General features: G+C 38.2%; 1 protein-coding gene across 4 annotated transcripts; it reads right to left on the reverse strand.

Annotated features, from left to right (window-relative positions):
- Positions 1-2,455: 2,455 nt before the first annotated feature.
- Positions 2,456-18,723, reverse strand: INIP (INTS3 and NABP interacting protein). Of its 4 annotated transcripts, none has more exons than XM_087716180.1 (5): positions 18,578-18,723; positions 13,730-13,814; positions 8,822-8,924; positions 5,614-5,689; positions 2,456-4,184 (listed from the first exon to the last, which is right to left on the reverse strand). In XM_087716180.1, the coding sequence occupies exons 2-5, from the start codon at positions 13,800-13,802 to the stop codon at positions 4,089-4,091; spliced, it is 348 nt and encodes a 115-aa protein (XP_087572306.1). In that variant the 5' UTR covers positions 13,803-13,814; positions 18,578-18,723; the 3' UTR covers positions 2,456-4,088. The 4 variants fall into 4 exon arrangements, with proteins under 4 accessions (XP_087572306.1, XP_087572304.1, XP_087572305.1 ...); XM_087716178.1 differs by having other exon boundaries at positions 5,614-5,704; XM_087716179.1 differs by lacking the exon at positions 2,456-4,184 and adding an exon at positions 4,192-4,542.
- Between the last annotated feature and the right edge of the window lie 794 nt (positions 18,724-19,517).

Below are 19,517 nucleotides of genomic sequence, written 5' to 3' on the forward strand. Positions count from 1 at the left end.
GCTTTTTTTCAAGGATTGTGCATCTCACCCCTCTATTTTCAGCGTATAATGAAGCTGTTCAGTATATTGATGTGTCATTAAATGTTTTTTTCTGCTCAGCATCCGCTAAGATTTCCCCAAGGAAATAGTGTATTTTCAATCTACTACTGTATGTGGTGGAAAGACAGGGAGCTTTTGTTGTTGCTGTTATTGATCAAAATTACTCCTGTGGATTGATTATTTGATTCTTTCACAAGCATAGAAAGCAGAGTAAAAGGAGAAAGATAAGGTCAAAATACAGGAGGGGAGGAGATGGAAATTGAACTAAGTGATTCAGATTTGTTCTTATCCAATTGTTGAAAATTATGAGAAGATGTCTACAACAAGAGTTCCAAATTCTTGAGGATACGTGGCTTCAAAACAAGCAGCACTTCTATCTTGAGTTGTGGGGTTTTTTTGTTTTTTTTGAGGTGCCTCCATCTGCCTTTACTGGGTACCCAGCAAATGAAAGGGCAGACCACCCAAAAAAACAGAAATAGAATAGAATAATAGAATAGGAATAGAATAGGAATAGAATAGGAATAGAATAGGAATAGAATTCTTTATTGGCCAAGTGTGATTGGATACAAAGAATTTGTCTTTGGTGGATAAGCTCAGTGTACAAAGAAAGATGGTGATACATACTTAAAAAGCCTTTCCTCCATTTATTTTGTTTTAAACTTGCAAGACAGAAGGCGCATGATTAAAAGATTAATAGAAAATGCAAAAGAGGAGCAAAGCAAATTAAAAGCCGAGTAGAGGTTTAACATTTATCATTTAAAAACAGCTCACAGAGTCAGGAGCAGAATGCCTGGGGAAATGAAAGAGGCAGTTGAAGAGAATATTCAATAAGCAGGTTACAGTCACCAAAATGGATCTCCAGAATCAGTGAATCTTAGATGAAGGAGGGAACTTTTTTCATTTAAAAGACATTTCAATAAAAAAAGAGCATTTAAATTTGCTTACACGTAGTCCTGGACTGACAACAGTTCATTTAGTGACCATTCAAAGTTACAATGGCACTGACTTATGACTGTTTTTCACACCTACGTCCATTGCATCATCCTCATGGTCACATGATCAAAATCCAGATGCTCGGCAACTGACTGACATTTATGACGGTTGCAGTGTCCCAGGGTCATGTGATTACCTTTTGCAACCTTCTGACAAGCAAAGCAAATGGGGCAGCCAGATTCACTTAGCAACCATGTTACTAACCAGTGATTCATTAACAATTGTGGCAAGAAACATTGTAAAATGGGATAAAACTCACTTAACTCTCTTGTTTAGCAACAGTAATGTTGGGCATAAGTTAAGGACTACCTGTATTTATTTAATTATATTTCATATTTCTTAACCACCCATTTCCCTCGGATAAAAGTGGTGAATCTTTTCATGAATTATTTCTCCTGCCATCTCTGCGGAAGAGCTGCCAGCTAGCCAAGAACTTCCCTTCACCCAAAGTGGAGGTTTTTTGTTTTGCTTTTAACACATCAGTGCTTTTCATGGTACAGATTCAGCCCTCTAGTAATTTTGCATTCCAAGGAACACCCATTCAGCTGCAGATTTTTCCATCAATTTCTTACTTTGTTTTTTCATTGAATTGTAGAGTTTATAGTAAAGGTGGGGAAAATTCTGAAGCGATTTATCTTGGTCTGATTTTTTTACATCTCAAAAACCTGGCATTTTAACAAGGGTGTTTAGACTTTCTATATCCATTTTATGCACTGGCTTGTAATAAACATTAACTGGATCACTTTTACAAATAGCATGATTATTATTGAAATCTGCATTTTAAAAGGCATGTTTGTTTACTGTGTAGTAAGTCATTCATTGAACTGTATGCTGCCTCAGTCAGAGTGATTTTAGGTGGTGGCTACATCTTGGTACTCTTTAGGCAGTTTTCTCCATCATCTCCACTAACAAGTATCATCAAGAACTCTGCAGATAATAAAGGATAATGATAATAAATTATATACATGCTATGAGTATAATATAAGGGAATTGGATGTAAATGGTAAACAGGGATTTTTAAAGGAGGATTAGAAAATTTTGGTATTAAATATTATGGATGTTTAGCTAGAATAGGATATGAGGATTTAATGTTAATGGAGGATTTTATAAATAAGTAAATGAAATGCCAGTATGTGATTATGTATTAAATCTTGGTATATTTTATGATGGATGTTTAAATAATCATAGTCAAATAAAAGTGGAGGTATGATGATGGTAATATAATAAATATCCGAGTTAAGATATAATTAATATGAATTATATTTGATGACGGTGGAAGAGATGCACAAAAGCCTTTTGTAACTAACTGGTACACTTTCTACAGTATGCAAAGAAGGAGGATTTGTATGTTTGTTTTGAAAATAAAAATATATTAAAAAAAAAAAAGAACCATGCAGTAATTTGGGGAAGAAAACTTCAGAAATTATAATTGGGACTGTCTTTATTCAGACTGCTGGAATATTTGGCATTAGAAAACTCAAAAACAGTATAAATGCTCTCAACAAATTACATTGGGATTTCTTAGGAAGCAACTTTCATCAAAATCCCCCATGCCAAAGAATGATAAAATTCTGTCAAATTCAGTCTAGCTGGCTTATTCTGTGAAACTGGTGAGGCTTCTGAGATATTAACTACCCAGCTTATACATCAGGGTTTCCCAAACTGTAAATTGCACCTTTCTTGGGGAGATGCAGAGTCCAAGCCAGGTGTGAAGAATTTTTTTAGTTACATTGTTACAATAAACCCACCTTTTCCAACATTTCATTGTTTTCCTTGTTGATTTGGAGGTGTGTGTATTAAGATTACACTAAAGGCAGAGGTGATGACAGAACATTTAGGAATCCTTGGTGTACAAATGTATGCTACTAGACTAAGAACAGCCGAACATTCACTTGAGCGTGCCTGTTAATCAACACTTTTGGTAATAGTTGTTTTTACTTATAGCTGAGGAAACAGCAGGCGCTTCAATAATAGCACATCTGTCCCTTGGCTCCCTTGAATCTACTTCTGATCGCTGTCGTCCATTGCTGGCAGTACATCTAGAAGAGGAGATGCTGGAAAGCCAAGGAGCTAGATAAGATAAATGTAGTCCTAACTTTGTGTATAACAAACAAATGTTCATGATAAAACAGATGTGAGAAAACTACACCAGAATGTCTCCTGTGTATGCTTTAGCGTTTTTTCCCCCCTTAAGAGGTACATGATAAATGAGAATTCGGCAGGTAGCATTTGCTCCAACTGCTAAGACCATCTGTCCATTTGAAGTCTCAATCTTGTCTGCGCATGAAGTTTTCCTCCGTGGAAGAAAAAGAAAAGAGACAAATGCCAGATTCTGACTATGAGACTCACACAAATGAGACGCTGCCAACCGGCAGTTATATACAATTAGATGAATATTGTCTTAAAATATGTACTTTCAAACTTCATCTTTTGAAACGTCCCTGGCAATCACACTATCAGAACCTCATGAGATGAAGCCATCTTGGTTTGGGAAATCGTATATTCTTTTTGCACCTATCTTTCTGTTGCGATTGTTCACTTTTCCAGATGATTCTGTCTTATGGCGGAAGCCTTTGAAAAGAGTTCAACTAACCAGTTATGTTAAATTAAACATTACATTTATCTGAAACATTTGTCCCATGCATGTAGTTATTTCTCATTTGCAAACTCCAACATTCTACTTTTCATGGTATTAGGAACTATTACAATTCACCAGTAAAATTTATGCATAACCTATTTAATAAATGGGTAGTAAGAGTTATAGATCTTTCTGTTACAGAGACACTGTACTTCCTTCCCCTCTCCATTTTCTGATTTAAAGCCTTATTCACGTGTACTAGAAAATGAAAACAGGTTCTTTATACAATGCATATGTAGTAGAATAAAAGCAGCATATTTCCAGAATACATTTTATGTTGTCTCCCAAAACCAAAATATCAGGAATTCAAAATCAAAACCATTTTGAACAATTCTCAGTTCTTTTCACAAATGATTCCCTAAAAGTTGAAAAAGCAGCTTAGATGAATCCAGATGTTTTCTGTTTCATGAATTTTCTCTTACTCTACATCTAGCCGTGGTAATACAGGCAGAATGAGATTCCCAAAGGCTGAGTCTTGTGTTATAAAATATCCTGAAGAATGGGCATGAGCGTGCTGGAAAAGGAATAGATACACCTGTTTGAAAATTATACACATAAGGCAAATAAAAGCAAATCCCATCCCCACTGCCAACCCAGTTAAAGAAGGCCACCAAACTGTTTCAAATGATTCAGCTCTAAATTTCAGTACCCAAAAGCTTTCACACACACACACACACACTTTCATTGTTTTGATATCAAAGTCAGCCAAGGCCTAGTAAAAGTCAGAATTGGTCATTTAAATCTGACAGGGATTTTCCTCAAAGGTCGTTGGTCTATTTGCTAATGAAATTCTTTAGGAGCATTTGGGCTGAGTCAGGCACCCAATATAGCTTGAATTCCAGCTGATTTCCAGCAGATACACACGTGCACATCTAAAATAAATAAAAAATAACATGACACAGGATGACCAGACTCTAATTTCAGCACCAAAATCAAATCAGAGCATTCATTTTGTATTTAAGCAGTTTCTAAGCCATGATGGTCCAACTTCTGATTTGCCTGGGCCGCACTGAATGAAGAGGCATTGTCTTGGGCTACATATAAAATATACACTATAGTTAATGTATATAAACAACAAACTTTTTTCTTGTATCTTTTTATTATCTTGTGGGGCCACATTATTACCTGTCCAGGGCCACAATGTGGCTCGTTAGCCATGGGTTGGACATGCCTGTTTGAAGCTTTTATGAGGAACATGAATTTTAATTCTAAAAATAATTCAATTGTGCCCATCGAAGAGTGAAACATGCACTGTTGGAAAATCTGATTTTCTCCTTTGTGTCTTTTCCCTTATCTTCCTCTCTGAAATCTGCTGTGGAAGATTAACTCTGTGGTGCACAAAGCAGGACTGTGAGGGAGAGAAGAAGGGGAATTTTCTGATTCACAATCAGAAATGCATCATGTAATATTGAATGTAGCCCATACTTTCCAAGGCATGGGATGAACAGATTGTGATATGATTTTTAAGCTTATGTGGATGTTACAACAACTGTTTTGGCCTGTTTGTTTCTTCTGGATGTGCACAAGCAAGTCACACACCTGAGCTAAGCATTATTTCTATGGTTGGAATATTGCAAAGGATATTGTGCCCAAGTACAGATACAGCACTTAGACTAGTTTACCATTTTTAAAAAGATCACACAATCATTTCAGAGAAATTGAAACAGGAATTGCAATGGATGTCTGAAGATGGGTTGGGTGCACAAGACTGAAAGATGAATATGAACCTCAGAAGATTGTGGTTAACATCCCAAATTAGTGACGGGTCTTGTTAAAAAACCTCCAGTATTTCCCAATGGAGGAAGAATCTCAATGGAAGAGACTATCATTAAGAGAAATGTAGGAATATTTTCCCCCTAAATTCTCCTTGTCCTTAACCACCAAAACCACCAATCTCTATGAAGCTGCAAGCCTTTGGCTCAGCACTGACCAGGAGAACATACCTGTAAAGCAGCCTTCTGCTGCGCTGCTATGTGCTGCTGCTCGGCGTGATCCCGAAAATCCTTGTTAAGTGAGGATCTAGCCAAAGAGATACTGTAAATAACAGAAGGAGGGAAAGAGCCACATCACACCAAAGTAGTAGAGATGAGAAAGAGCATAGGATCAATGCAAAGGTTGGTGGGCAGGTATCCCAGAGTCAAAACTTTCATGGTTGTTTCTTTTCTTAAAAGAGAAGATTTGAGGAGAAATCTAATGTGCTCAGAACCACAAAGTCAAATGGGATGATCTGTTCTGCTCTGGAAAGATGTGCTCCATTAAATGACATTCCAGTTCAAACATAAAAAAGAACCATGTCTGGCTATAAATCAAAAACAAGTCAGCTGGAAGACATGTGGGAGAATAGATCCTACCCTCTCCTCTCCCCTATGCTGCAAGTTTTTCCTTTCTCACAGTGCCACCCAGTGCCTTGCCCAGGTACCTGAATAAAAGAATAGCATTTAATCAGCAGCCCCTAAACTTCTTGATGGGGAGTTCATACATTATGCAGAGTGCCGGCCGAACCCTCTTTGCAGGAAAAGATTTTCCCCTTGAGATAGGGTCCCAGCAAGGCCTCTTGGTAACCAGCATGCTGATATGTCGCAAAGCAAAAACATGTGATTATAGTAACACAATCCTATTAAATTTTAGTTTAACTTTAATGCCAAAAAGGAAAGCAAGCTATTTAATTTAAGTTGCTTTTCGTTTCTCCTTTGAGCCACTTAATATTATCGTGATAAAGTTTAACACCCCGGAGAGGAAGCAAAGAAAGACTACACCATTTTTATCAAAGACTATTATTTTTGTTATGGAAAAAGGTCCAGAGAAAGACTACTTATACAAACTCTATGGGAGCCTGAGACAAAGAAAACACAATCCAAAGTACTTGTGTTCACTAAGGAGAATTAACACAATAAATAGAGTGCAGGCTAACAACCCTGCTCCACTTATTCTGAAAACTGGATAGCTGACAAAGATTTTTTTAAAATAAAAATATTTCAATTATGAGCTATTTTTGTATTTAATCCTCTGAGAAACAGACTATATTTGGGTCAAAATTCAAAGTTCAGAAATCCAATCCAATGCAGCCTGCTTCATCAAGACGTTAAACACATTACACAAAAAAGGAAGATTTTTTTTTTTTTAAAAAAAACCAGTTTTACAAACAGCATCATTTTTTCCTACTTTGTAAGAACACAGTTCTCAATTTGGATTTTGTCCTTATGAAAGGCATTAGACAAAAACAGACACCATATAGCTAAAGTACATAGTTCTGACAGATCCTAGATTAACAATATTGAGGTTCTTTCATAGGAGTTTGATAAACTGATGTTCCAAGCCCTCAGCTTTTACTTATATTGTCTTGTGTATAAGTAATATACACAAATAAATAAAAATAAGTAAAATAAAATAAGTAAAAAATAAATAAAAGGTGGCTCAGTGGCAAAGACGCTGAGCTTGTCGTTCAGAAAGGTTGGCAGTTCGATGGTTCGAATCCCTAGCACCACCGTAACGGAGTGAGCTCCCGTTACTAGTCCCAGCTTCTGCCAACCCAGGAGTTCAAAAGCACACAAAAATGCAAGTAGAAAAATAGGGACCACATTTGATGGGAAGGTAAAAGCGTTCCGTGCACCTTTGGCATTTAGTCATGCCAGCCACATGAACACGGAGATGTCTTTGGACAGTGCTGGCACTTTGGCTTTGAAACAGAGATGAGCACTGTCCCCTAGAGTCGGGAACGACTAGCACACTTTTGAGAGGTACCTTTGCCTTTACCTTTTATAAGTAATGTCAGGAAAACATGGAGCCATTAAAATAAAGGATATCTCAATCATATGAATGTAGAAAGCAGAAGAGAGAAACCGAAAACAACTCCTTGATTCGGTTAGGTACAGGTAATTAATCCTCTATTTACCACCATTCATTTATTGACTGTTTGAAGTTACAACAGCACTGAAAAATTTGCAACTTATGATTGTTGCAGCACCACTAACGTCACATAATCAAAATTTGCTTTGGCAACCAGCACATATTTATGAAAGCTGATTTGCAAGCATCCTGGGGTTATGGGATCCCCATTTGCTACTTTCTTAGCTGGCTTCGGACAAGCAAAGTCAAAGGGGGAAGTCGGAATCACTAAACAACTATGTGATTCACTTTACAACCAGATTGATTCACGTAACGACCATGGCAAAAAAGGTGGGAAAATTGGGTGTGACTAACAGTAACAACTGTCTTGCTTAGCAATGGAAATTCTGATCCCAATTGTGGTTGTAGGTTGAGGCTTACTTGTATAAACTAAAGCTAAGGGAATTGACAGGCTTTCAAAATTCGGTTACAATACCTGAATCTCATTAACGTACTTAAAAGGCTCCTAGCAACTCCTGTTCCTTAGTTACTTCCAAGTAGATGCTGCTTACTTTTCAATCTGGGGATAATTTACATATAAAATACTTGACATACTTTGCAATCTTGGATTAAAAGATATGCATTTTATATGCAAAATTTCTACCACAAAATATATCCAAGATGTACTTCAATCATTATTTAAGACAAAGTTTAATGCATAGGTTATCTCTGATCACATCTGTGAGGTGAAACTGGGTGTTTTGTAAATTGTGTATGTATCTTTGTGTGTGTGTATGTGTGTATGCACTCAAACATAAAAAGTGAAATTTCAAAATGTTTCAAATATTTTCCTCCTCTGTTGGAAAGGACAAAGATGAGAATTGGAATATACAGATGGTTCTCAACTTCTGAGCACAATGGAGCCCAAAATTTATGTTGCTAAATGAGAAATCTGTTTGCCCCACCTTACGACATTCCTTGCCCCATTTGTTAAGTGAATCACTGCAGTTATTAAATTATTAACCTGGTTGTTAAGTGAATCTGGTTTCCTGACTGATTTTGTTTCTCAGAAGGTTGCAAAAGGTGATCGCGTGACCCCGGGACACTGCAACTGTTATTAATGTGAGTCAATTGCCAGGCATCCAAATATAAATCATGTGACTGCGGGGAAGCTGCAATGGTCATAAGTCACTTTCTTCAGTGCCGTTGTAACTTCAAACAGTCACTAAGCAAACTGTTGTAAATCGAGGACTACCTGCCTATTTATCACTATGATCAGAAGCTATGAGCATGTGGTGCAGAGATAAGATTTTGAGCATAACCTACTTGGCTCCTGGGTGATTAGTAGAAGACTGGTTTTGCATCAGAAGTTTTCTCTTTTCCTTGTCTAGTTCAGCCAAGATTGCAACCCTGTTTTTATTCGGAAAGCCTGGGGGGAAAATAGAGGAATGTAAATGTTGGAATAGTGTGGTCTTTCTTTTAACCTCTCAATAAACTTCACCTTCTTAAAACTTTTCCAAAGTGATCTTTCAGAAAGAAAACATGAAGATATTCCTCTTGAAAGTAAACATCCCAGATACTTACCGGTAATCCTAGACTTACGACCACAACTGAGCCCAGAATTTATGTTGCTAAGTGAGACATTTGTTAAGTGAGTTTTGACCTGTTTTATGACTTTTCTTGCCACATTTGATAAATGAATCCACATTGAATTTACTAAATGAACTGTTGTAAGTTGAGGACTGCCTGTATTTATTACAGGTAGTCCTGGACTTATGACTACAATTGGGACCAGAACATCCATCACTAAGCGATGCATTTAAATGAGCTGTGACTGATTTTTCACCTTTTTTGCCATGGTCTTTAAGGGAATCACACAGTCATTAAGTGAATCCAGCTTTACTCATTGGCATTGCTTGTCAGAGGCCCCCAGGGAAGGTCCCAAACCCAATCCCAAGAGGCTGCAAATGTCGTAAATACACGGCAGTTGCCAAGTGCCCAAATTTTGATAACATGATTTTGGGGATGTTATGATGTTTGTCTGTGGAAAGTAGGATCATAAGTCACTTTTTTCAGCACTGTTAACAGTAACCTTCAACGGTGGTTAAATGAATGGTCAAAAGTGGAGGACTACCCGCATCTAACCCAATTAAGGAGTACAGGTAGTCTTCTACTTACAACCACAATTGGGCCCAAAATTTCTGTTGCTAAGTGAGTTTTGCCCTATTTCACCACCTTTCTTGCCACAGCTGTTAAGTGAATCACTGCACTTGTTAAGATAGTAACCTTGTTGTTAATTGAATCTGGCTTCCCCATTGACTTGGCTTGTCAGAACATTAACAAAAGGTGATCATATGACCTTGGGACGCAGCAACCGTCATAAATATGAACCATTTGCCAAGCATCCGAATTTTGATCACACAACCATGGGGATGCCGCAGAGATCGTAACTGTGAAAAATGGTCATAAGCCACATGTCAGGGTTCCAAGTAACACCCCCAACGAAAGAAGACTCCGAGGCTTGAAGTTCCTCAAAGTTCCATTTTATTAAAGATGTCATATTGGTACATCTGGGAAAACCTGAATCTGAAAGTTTCGGGTTTTCCCCACCCAAAGGAAAGTCAAAGATCCATCCCCTGCACCCACAAGTCCATCACATAGTCCAATCATTTCAACATCCCAACTGGAGACGACCCCCAGTCACTCCCATCCAGGTGCAGGCTGAGTGTCCTTGACTCCCATAGAAAAGAATGTTGTTATGGCTAATCTTCCACCACTCCTTGTAATTTACCCTCCTGTTTTCCCAGGCACTAAATGTGGCAGCCCTGAAGCTCCAACGAAAAAGAGGGCTTCCAGGGCTGACATCACATTTTTCAATGCCGTTGTAACATTGAACGTTCACTAAATGAACTGCTGTAAGTCTAGAACTACCTGTAGTAGTTTTCAGTTTCTCTTTCTTTGGATTTCTACATTTCCTAGGGCTGAGAAACCTTTTTTTTAATGTTCTCGTGACAAATGTCACTTCAAATACTCCTTAAGTGATTGGTCATAAATCAAGGACTACCTTTTCTCCTCTCCTTACTTATACCATTAAATAGCTTCTTAATAAAATGAAACACAAAAGAAGTTTGAGTTTGGTTGCTCTTAGAAGTCATTTTCAGAATTGCATCTGCACTACAACATTATGTCCCTCGGCTGGGAACACCTGTGCACGAAGTTTCTCAGCAATGCAACTCTAGAGAGAGACTATACCTTTTATAATGGTTTAATTGCGCTTTTTGGAATTGCAATCAACAAGCCAATTATCTTTAACTTTCTAAGGACATATTGTTCCATAATGTTCGGTAATACTTAAGGAAAATTCATGTTACTCATTAAAGTTCTTTTGAATTATTAAAATATGGTATTTTACTTGCCTTTAACAATGACAGTGGCATAGAGAGATGCATGCGATACAGAGTGATTTATGAATAGGGAGTCCTGGGAGAAATCCATACTTAAGAGACTAATGGTTGCCCTTTGGTTTAAGGCTTTGGAACAGTGATTTAAATGATAAATAAAACTGTGTCTGAAAACTTTTCCCAAGAGAACTATCGCTTTGTGAAGACCAATTTGAAAACTCTGTAATAAGGTCAGATAATTTAATGAGTCAATTTAAAGGACATTGTACAAAAAAAAAACATTTAGGAAAAAAATGTGCTGCCATATTATTTTGTTGCAGCAAAAACTGCCTATAAATCATTCCAATAAAAAACCTTACATATAATATATTCAATGCAGATTAAAGAAAATTAACTTCACCCAATTTATGACAGCGAAGATGAAAGGTAAAAGTCAATTCACATGTTCAGAAAATTTGTAAGAAAATAATTCTAGGACTGTAGAATTTTCTTACCAAATTAAATAACACTTTCTTTTCAACTTACCACAGCAAGAAGGAGCACTGTCCTTGTGATGGTAAACCAATGGCAAGCAGCCACAGGTGGCACACAGAGCCCTCTCTGTGGACACGCAAGCCATCGCCCCAGCTCAGCTCCACTGCGCATGTGCATGTGCCTTCCGCTGGCCAACTAGTTTTTAGGTCTCTGCCATGCATGCACAAGATCGGGGTGCATGTAGGAGATGCACAGGGGGGAGAGGCACATGTGGGAGGTCACACGCATGCATGGGGGGTCACATGTGCATGCATGGGGGTGGGGAGTATGTGGGGGTGTCGCACGCACACTGATTTATGGCTTTTGCATTGACGACAAAAAGGTTAGCCATCAGTGATATAGAATAATTGGATAAATAGGATAAGTAAGTAACAGTTTATAACTTAGGGGTGGTGGGTGAAGGCTATATTATTTGGCCAATCTAAAGCTGCAGGGTGGTGATGTCATACGAATATGTAGACTAGTTTTTCAGAATTTGTTTTAGATAATAATTTTTTCTGGAGTTGGGTAAAGGGTAAAGCTTAGGAGCTCTATTTTTAAGGCTCCTATTTTCCTATTTCAGAAAATCAGAAAGCTTTTGCACAACTCCATCTGGTGTACTAGCCCTTCAGTCTCTCATGCTCTCGTTACTTCATATATTGACTATTGCAACATGCTATATGTGAGGCTTTCCTTAAAGACCACTTAGAACAGGGGTGTCAAACTCAAGGGCTGGGGGTTGGTTCTGGCCCGTAGGGTGCTTAGATCTGGCCCGCAGGGCCACCTTGGAAACAGCAAACGACCAGTCCGCAATGGCAGAACGCTGGGGCCATCAAAGGCACCCCCAACACAAGTGACATCGAGCTGGCCACACCCATTCTGCCCACCCCTCCCCCCAGGTCAAACACAACTCTGATGCGACCCTCAATGAAATTAGACTTAGAAGCTTTGAGTGGACAAGAATGCAGACATGAGGGCAGCATCGGGCATGCCTCAAAGGCATAGGGCTCAGTTATTTGACACACCATTTATCGCCAATAGTGCCCAGCCGATAAGAACTGACATGAGTTGGTGCAGTTTGGGTCCTTCAATTAAGAAGTTACATGTTTTGGGATACAAGGACTATGGCTTCCTTATTGCAATGTCTGAGATAGGGTGCTTCAGAAGGGCTGCAGAGACCTGGATGTCCTAGCTAAGGTGGTTGGGACCTCTTCTTGAATAAGGCTGTATGAGTTTTGATGTTTTAACCGGAGTCACCATCTTGTTCTGTAACTTTTCTATTTTCTATTGTATTTTTGTTCAATTTTGTTTATGCTGCAAAGTCAGCCTGGAGTCTAAATCAAATCACTAAAATCAGGAATCAATTTTTGGTGTAATTTAAGCGGGAGTGATCCCAGATCTCAAAGTGAACTCACAAAAAGGGATGCCAAGAAATTCCTATTAATTGTCCATTCCTGGCACAATACAGCTCATCCTTGACCAACTGAGCCCAAAATTTATACTGCTGAGAAATTTGTTAAGTGAGTTTTGCCCCATTTTATGACTTTTCTTGCCACATTTGTTAAGTGAATCATTGCAGTTATTAAATTAGTAACATGGTTGTTAATTGAAGCTGGTTTCCCCATTGACTTTGCTTGTCAGAAGGTTGCAAAAGGTGATCACATGGCCCCAGGACACTGCAATAAATGTGAGTCAGTTGTCCAAATGTAAATCACATGGCCATGGGGATGCTGCAATGGTCATAAATGTGAAAAATGGTCATAAGTCATTTTTTTAGTGCCATTGTAATGTCAAAATGTCATTAAACAAACTGTTATAAATCAAGGACTAAAAGGTAAAGGTTCCCCTCTCACATATGTGCTAGTTGTTCCCGACTCTAGGGGGTGGTGCTCATCTTCGTTTCAAAGCCAAAGAGCCAGCATTGTCCAAAGACGTCTCCGTGGCCATGTGGCCGGCATGACTAATTGCCAAAGGCGCATGGAACACTGTTACCTTCTCACCAAAGGTGGTTCCTATTTTTCTACTTGCATTTTTACATGCTTTCAAACTGCTAGATTGGTAGAAGCTGGGACAAGTAACAGGAGTTCACTCTGTTACGCGGCACTGGGTATTCGAACGGCAGAACTGCTGACCTTTCTGATCAACAAGCTCAGTGTCTTAGCCACTGAACCACAGCGTATATTAATCTTACATGAATAGTTTTGATATGAAGCTGAGATTGTTTGTTTGTTTGTTAATCCACACAGAAGCTCAGGAAAAAAACATTCTGTCTGCAATAGTCACAGAGAAATAAGACAAGATTATCAGAATTAACTTTTACCTTGTCCAGAAGGATTTGATGTCATCTTCCTTGTTTCCCCCTTAAATTTCTGAAAAGCAGCTACAATTTGCATTTGCACCAAGATCTATAACAATGGACACAAATATACATTTAATCATGCAACTCTATAATTATTAATATGCCATAATACGGGAATTTGCTTTCTAGAAAGTTCCCCGTTTCGAATATTTTGAAAAACACTACTATTCAATGGCATACATACATTGTGATTTCCTATTATATTAAGGCAAAGTAAATGGCTAACATAAACTCAAGGTTTGTTTTCAGATAAGGTCAGTGATTAATGAAGTGTAGTCCAGAAAAAAATAAACAAATGTAGAATTAGTAAACTGAGCACACATTTAGTCTTAAATAAATCATGGGCATGGGTTTTACATTTGAATTGTTTGAAGAGACATAAGAAATGGTTGAATTTACAAACATCAGCTGTAATTAAGAAAATCTGAATTTCTTATTAGATTTTGTCCTGGGTAGTGGACTCACTGTTGGTTGAATTAGTTTGGACATTTATTCATGTGTAAAGTACCATCTAGGTTTAATAGATATCTCTCCTCCCTTCAGATTGGGCATGTGTTCTATTTGGAATGCAGTCACACTATTTATTATATCTGTATTTTTAACAAATAAAATTCCAGTAGCTTTGCCACATTTTTCTTAACTGAATTTAAATATTTTCATTGATTGTTGTTGTGGCCCAGTAGGAGCCGTTGCAGCTGCCGATGGACTCCGATAGCGAGGATCCCTATGAGTCTGCTATGGAAGATGTGGAGGACCCTGGGCAGGGTTCAGATTCAGAGCAGGGACCAGAGAGGCTGGTTGGCCACGAGAAGGCGCCTGAGGCATGGAGCAGTGGGGAAGATCAAAGGGAGTTTGTCCCTGACGCCAGGCAACGGAGGGCGGAGAAACGGAGGCAACAGTTACGGAGACAGACTCATAAGAGATAATCATGCCTAGGTGGTTGTGGCTTGAGTCCTTTTGCAGGACACAACCGTTCGTACTAATCTGGAGAACTCCTTGTCTGGTCTGCCTTGTGTTCCCGTGTCTGTTGGAGTCTGCGTTGCTGCCAACATCTTGCCAGATAGTCGTGTCTGGGCTTTCAGCCAACAGGATTATAATTGCTGTGAATAAAGAGTGGCAAACAGCTAAGCCTGTGTCTGCGTCTGCATTACCGGACGGAGGGGGGGGGGCAGAACAGATTGTTAAGAGTAATGGGTTATGAGAAGAACCTTGGGACACAGAAGGAAGAGCCAGAACCTAGGCCAGTGGTCCTCAACCTTTCTGCCTTGGTGGTCTGTTGGGGAGTGGATAGTTCCCTGTGAGTGGCAGATACGCACAGACGCTACTTGTGTGGAGGGAGCTTCATCTGTGAGTGCAAGTAGCCACCACTCATGTGACGGGAGCTTTGCATGCAGGTGCAAATGGCTGCCGTTCACACAAGGGTAACTTGTGTGGCCCAGTTCCAAACAGGCCGTGGCCCGGTAGAGGGCTGCAGTCCAGGGGTTGGGAACCTCTGGCCTAGAGAACACCATGATAAAAGAAATCTGAATCCAAAGTAGTAATGTTTCTGTGGAACATAAGGGTAAGGAAGGGAAGATCCACTTTCAGACTTGCAAGATTCTATTACTCTAGTTTTACAATAAGAATAGAATTCTTGATTTTGGTTTCCTGCTGTGAACTACTTGGAGGGCTGACATTAAGCCACTTGGCACTCCAAATATCCAGGCTTAGTAGTTCGTCATCTATTTTACAAGAAACACGGAACTTGATCAATCCTGTCTATTGGGCCAAATCAGATGTTGTGTGAAATTACAAATATAATAAACATATGATGAACTATATATTAGCATTAAGTCTATGCATTCATCAATGGATTATTGTTTAACTGAGAAAGAGTTTTCAGCAAGATGGCACAAATGTGGACCCACTGATTTTCCATTTGGATAATCAAGTCTTCATTTCACATTTAATATTGCTAACATTAATCTTCATCCGATTTTTGATTTTCATATATTGTACTGCTGGTTTCACTTCAAAGACAGAATCTCTTAAGATAATAAAATTCCAGGTAGCCCTGACACTGCTACACATTTCTTAATTGCATATACTGCCAAGGAGATGCTAAAGGTAACTCATAGTCAGACTGTAGACTCTATTAAAATAACTACTAGGAATCAATTGATTTAAACTATTGATCCCTCTGGGGTCAGGCATTCCCCACATTCCCTTTCAAATTAGGATTATTCCAATATTAATGTCTCATGGCCTGACTTCAAAATAAGACAAAGGCATTTATCAAAGAGTCATGATGCCTCAAATTGCAGAAGCCAGTTAAATTTAAGTGTTGCATGAAGAAAATTAGATGTTAATTTGATTTTTATTCTTATCTATCTCATGAGCTTACAGCTTTCTTTTTAAATTCATCATGAACCACCATTTACTTATTCCAACGTAACTACTTTTACTTACATGTTAAACATAGTAATATGTAGGTGGTGTACTAATAGAAACAAGTGGTAAATCATGATCATAATCATAAATACAACGATCATAAATCATAAGATACAACACTCAGTGATAGTCATAGGATACTAAATAAGCTAGATATTCTGCAAACCCATAAGTCTGAGACAGAACATTATCTTTTAATTATGCTAAGGTATCACACTGATACTGCAGCATTGGAAAGATAAATGTATTGATTGGGTTGAAAAAGGATACAAATAGAAAGGAACAAAGTATAAAACAAATAACTCAGATGACACATTATTAAATCAGGGGGAGGGGAATAAGAAAATATGAAAATGTACATATACAGGCGGAAAAATAATATGAATTGACAAATGTTAAATAGCAATTATAAGAATGTATATTTAAGAATGAATTTGAAAGGAAAAATTAAAAAAATACATAAAAAAGAAAGATAAATGTATGACCCCTTTCACTCAGTGGATGAGAATATTTGTAGCTCAGGGTTGAACTGTTTGGGGGGGGGGTCCTTGGTGCTCTCTGAGCTTGGTTGTTTTCTCTCAGATGTTCATGACCAAAGTAGACTTGATTGAACTTACCACCTATGGATAGACTGTCCATAGACATGGATTTTGTATAGATAAATATAATGAAACATGGGACTCACTTATGCAAAATACATTAGGTTAAATTCTACTTATATAAATGTATTAGAAATATATGTCTTGAATAATAATAGCTTTAGATGAGTATATATAGAATTGCAATTATTTAGTGTTAAAAAGATATGCTTTTTCCCTTTGTTGTATTTTTCTATTTTTTTAAAAGCAGCTTTTCTTTGACAATGTGTGTTATTTTATCATAATTATCTTTTTGCTTTTTTGTCATTATTCTAAAAGAAACAAAAATAATACAATTATGCTAAAGAAGAGTAAACAAAGGCACAGTCCAGAAATGGCAATTTGTTATAAAATCTTCAAGTCAAAGGTATTCCCAGCATATTTACACGTCAATAAAAAGCTATCAGGATTTTTTTTCCCTTTTCATTCTGTCACTCGTGGATTCAATAACTCGGAAGCCTATCTAGGGATTCAATTTGAATATAGGTAGTCCTCAACTTACAACAGTTCACTTAGTGACCAGTCAAAGTTACAATGGCACTGAAAAAGGGACGTATGACCATTTTTTCACATTTATCACCATTGCAGCATCCCTATCATAAACACGATCAAAATTCAGACACTTGGCAAGTGTTTCGTATTTATGACGGTTGCAGCATCCTGGGATCATGCAATCCCCTTTTTAGTCCTTCTGACAAGCAAAGTCAATGTGGAAACCAGATTCCAATTGCAGTGATTCACTTAACAACTGTGGCAAGAAATAGCAATAGCAGTTAGACTTATATACCGCTTCATAGGGCTTTCAGCCCTCTCTAAGCCATTTACAGAGTCAGCATATTGCCCCCAAAGTCTGGGTCCTCATTTTACCCACCTCGGAAGGATGGAAGGCTGAGTCAACCTTGAGCCGGTGAGATTTGAACTGCCGAACTGCAGATAGCAGTCAGCTGAAGTGGCCTGCAGTACTGCACTCTAACCACTGCGCCACCTCAGCTCTATACGAAATATCGTAAAACAGAACAAAACTCACTTAATGAAAGTTTCACTTAGCAACAGAAATTTTGGGCTCAATGGTGGCGTCCATACGTGCACCAGCATCCCTGTCCGAATGTCCCTATTTATTTGTACCCATTTCCTGTGTTGTTATTCATGTTTATTCTTATTCCTGTTATCTTGAACATGAGTGACAAACTAACTAACTAACTAACTAACTAACTAACCAACTAACTAACTAAAGTAAGTCCAGCATCTTAGTCAATGCTGAGAAAGGAAGGGAAACGCTGGGGGAACCAGAAAGAAACCTGCATATTTCCTTCTATCAGTTATCTTATGGCCTCATTTATTAGAATAAAAAAAAATAAGTTTTAAAAAATATTATTTTTATTATTCCAATGTATTTATTTATTTTAAAACAAAAAGGGTGCTTGCCATCTTTTGCAGAGGCAGATTTCTTTCAAGATGCAACATTGATCAGCAAAGGTTTTCAAAGCGATTTATCTATATTAATCTATTCCTTCGCGGCTGGCATTTTTTGCACTTGCCAACTCTCCCCTCTCCTTTTTTTGCACCACAAACCCTCCATCTTCTAGGCCCTGGAGCAGAAGTCTCTGCGTCTTCCTTTCCTTTGAGCCTGATGGGTTTTTTAAAGTACCCCAATAAAAATGGGGTATGTGTGTGATAATGAAAAATAATACAAATGCCCACTTTAGTCAAAATACATGACGGCTACAACGTCCACCCTCACCGTTTATGCTGCTGAGCCATTGTCCACTTCTCACGTCGTGGTAGATTCTACACCCCCCTCCACCTGCCCAGATGGACTCTCCTGCTGCCTTCCCGTTTAGAATCTTCCCTCCGGACCGGATTTCCCAATGACTGCGCGAGCTCCTCGCCTTCTTGTGGCGTCACACGAGTGCGCCGCATGCCGTCTCTTCCTATTGGTCTCAAGAAGGCTGACGACTTCAAAGATAGGGAGCGTGGCGCGCGAGGGCTTCGTTGTGGAGTTAAGTCATGTGGGGAATTCTGGGAGTTGAAGTCCACGCGTCTTAAAGCTGTTGAGCATCACCGCTTTATAGTATTAAGAATTTCAATATATTTTAGTGTTTTAATTTTATAATGCTGCGTTAGCGATTCTAAATTTTAATTACCTTGGATACAATACCTTGGTATTGTTGAAATGTATATAGTTTTCATTGTTTTTATGCAGTCACTTTCCATGCAGAAATTGGACTACATTAAACGAAGCTAAAATATGAATTTTTGCATATGACTTAATATGCTATATCAACATTTGAACCTGATCGATATATTTTTGGTGAGGAATAGTTTCTACTATTATAATAGTTGCAACCTGCTACTGTTTTACTAATCCAGTGACTGTGTTTGCATTTAAGTCTATTTATAATTGTGGGATTAAATCAAATGAATCTGAAGAATTGGCGTTATTGTTAAATTTTAAACTTATGGGAAAGGTCTTTCCTAGATTTCTACTCTTATATCTATTATCTGTATCTATTACCTGGTGATTAAGACCCACAAACTTTATTAAGAATAACTGGCTGGGAACCTGAAATGTCTGACAATGACTAATTTCTGTTCTGTTTTGAAGGAAATAGTCTTGAAAAGGAGAACCAAAATTACCTTCATTGCCATAGCATTTTTGAAAGCTGTGCAAAAGACAGAAA

This window comes from Thamnophis sirtalis, unplaced genomic scaffold, assembly GCF_051295495.1.
Source record: "Thamnophis sirtalis isolate CommonGarterSnake01/CBP01778 unplaced genomic scaffold, rThaSir2_p1.2 scaffold_5, whole genome shotgun sequence".
NCBI classification, from domain to species: domain Eukaryota; kingdom Metazoa; phylum Chordata; class Lepidosauria; order Squamata; family Natricidae; genus Thamnophis; species Thamnophis sirtalis.

Excerpts from the sequence above, each read along its gene's own strand:
- INIP (XM_087716177.1), bottom strand. The coding sequence starts at position 13,802 with ATGCAAATTGTAGCTGCTTTTCAGAAATTTAAGGGGGAAACAAGGAAG. Across the intron at positions 8,925-13,729 it reads ATCAAATCCTTCTGGACAAG|GCTTTCCGAATAAAAACAGG; the intron begins GTAAAAGTTAAT and ends TTTTCCCCCCAG. Across the intron at positions 5,705-8,821 it reads ACTAATCACCCAGGAGCCAA|TATCTCTTTGGCTAGATCCT; the intron begins GTAGGTTATGCT and ends TGTTATTTACAG.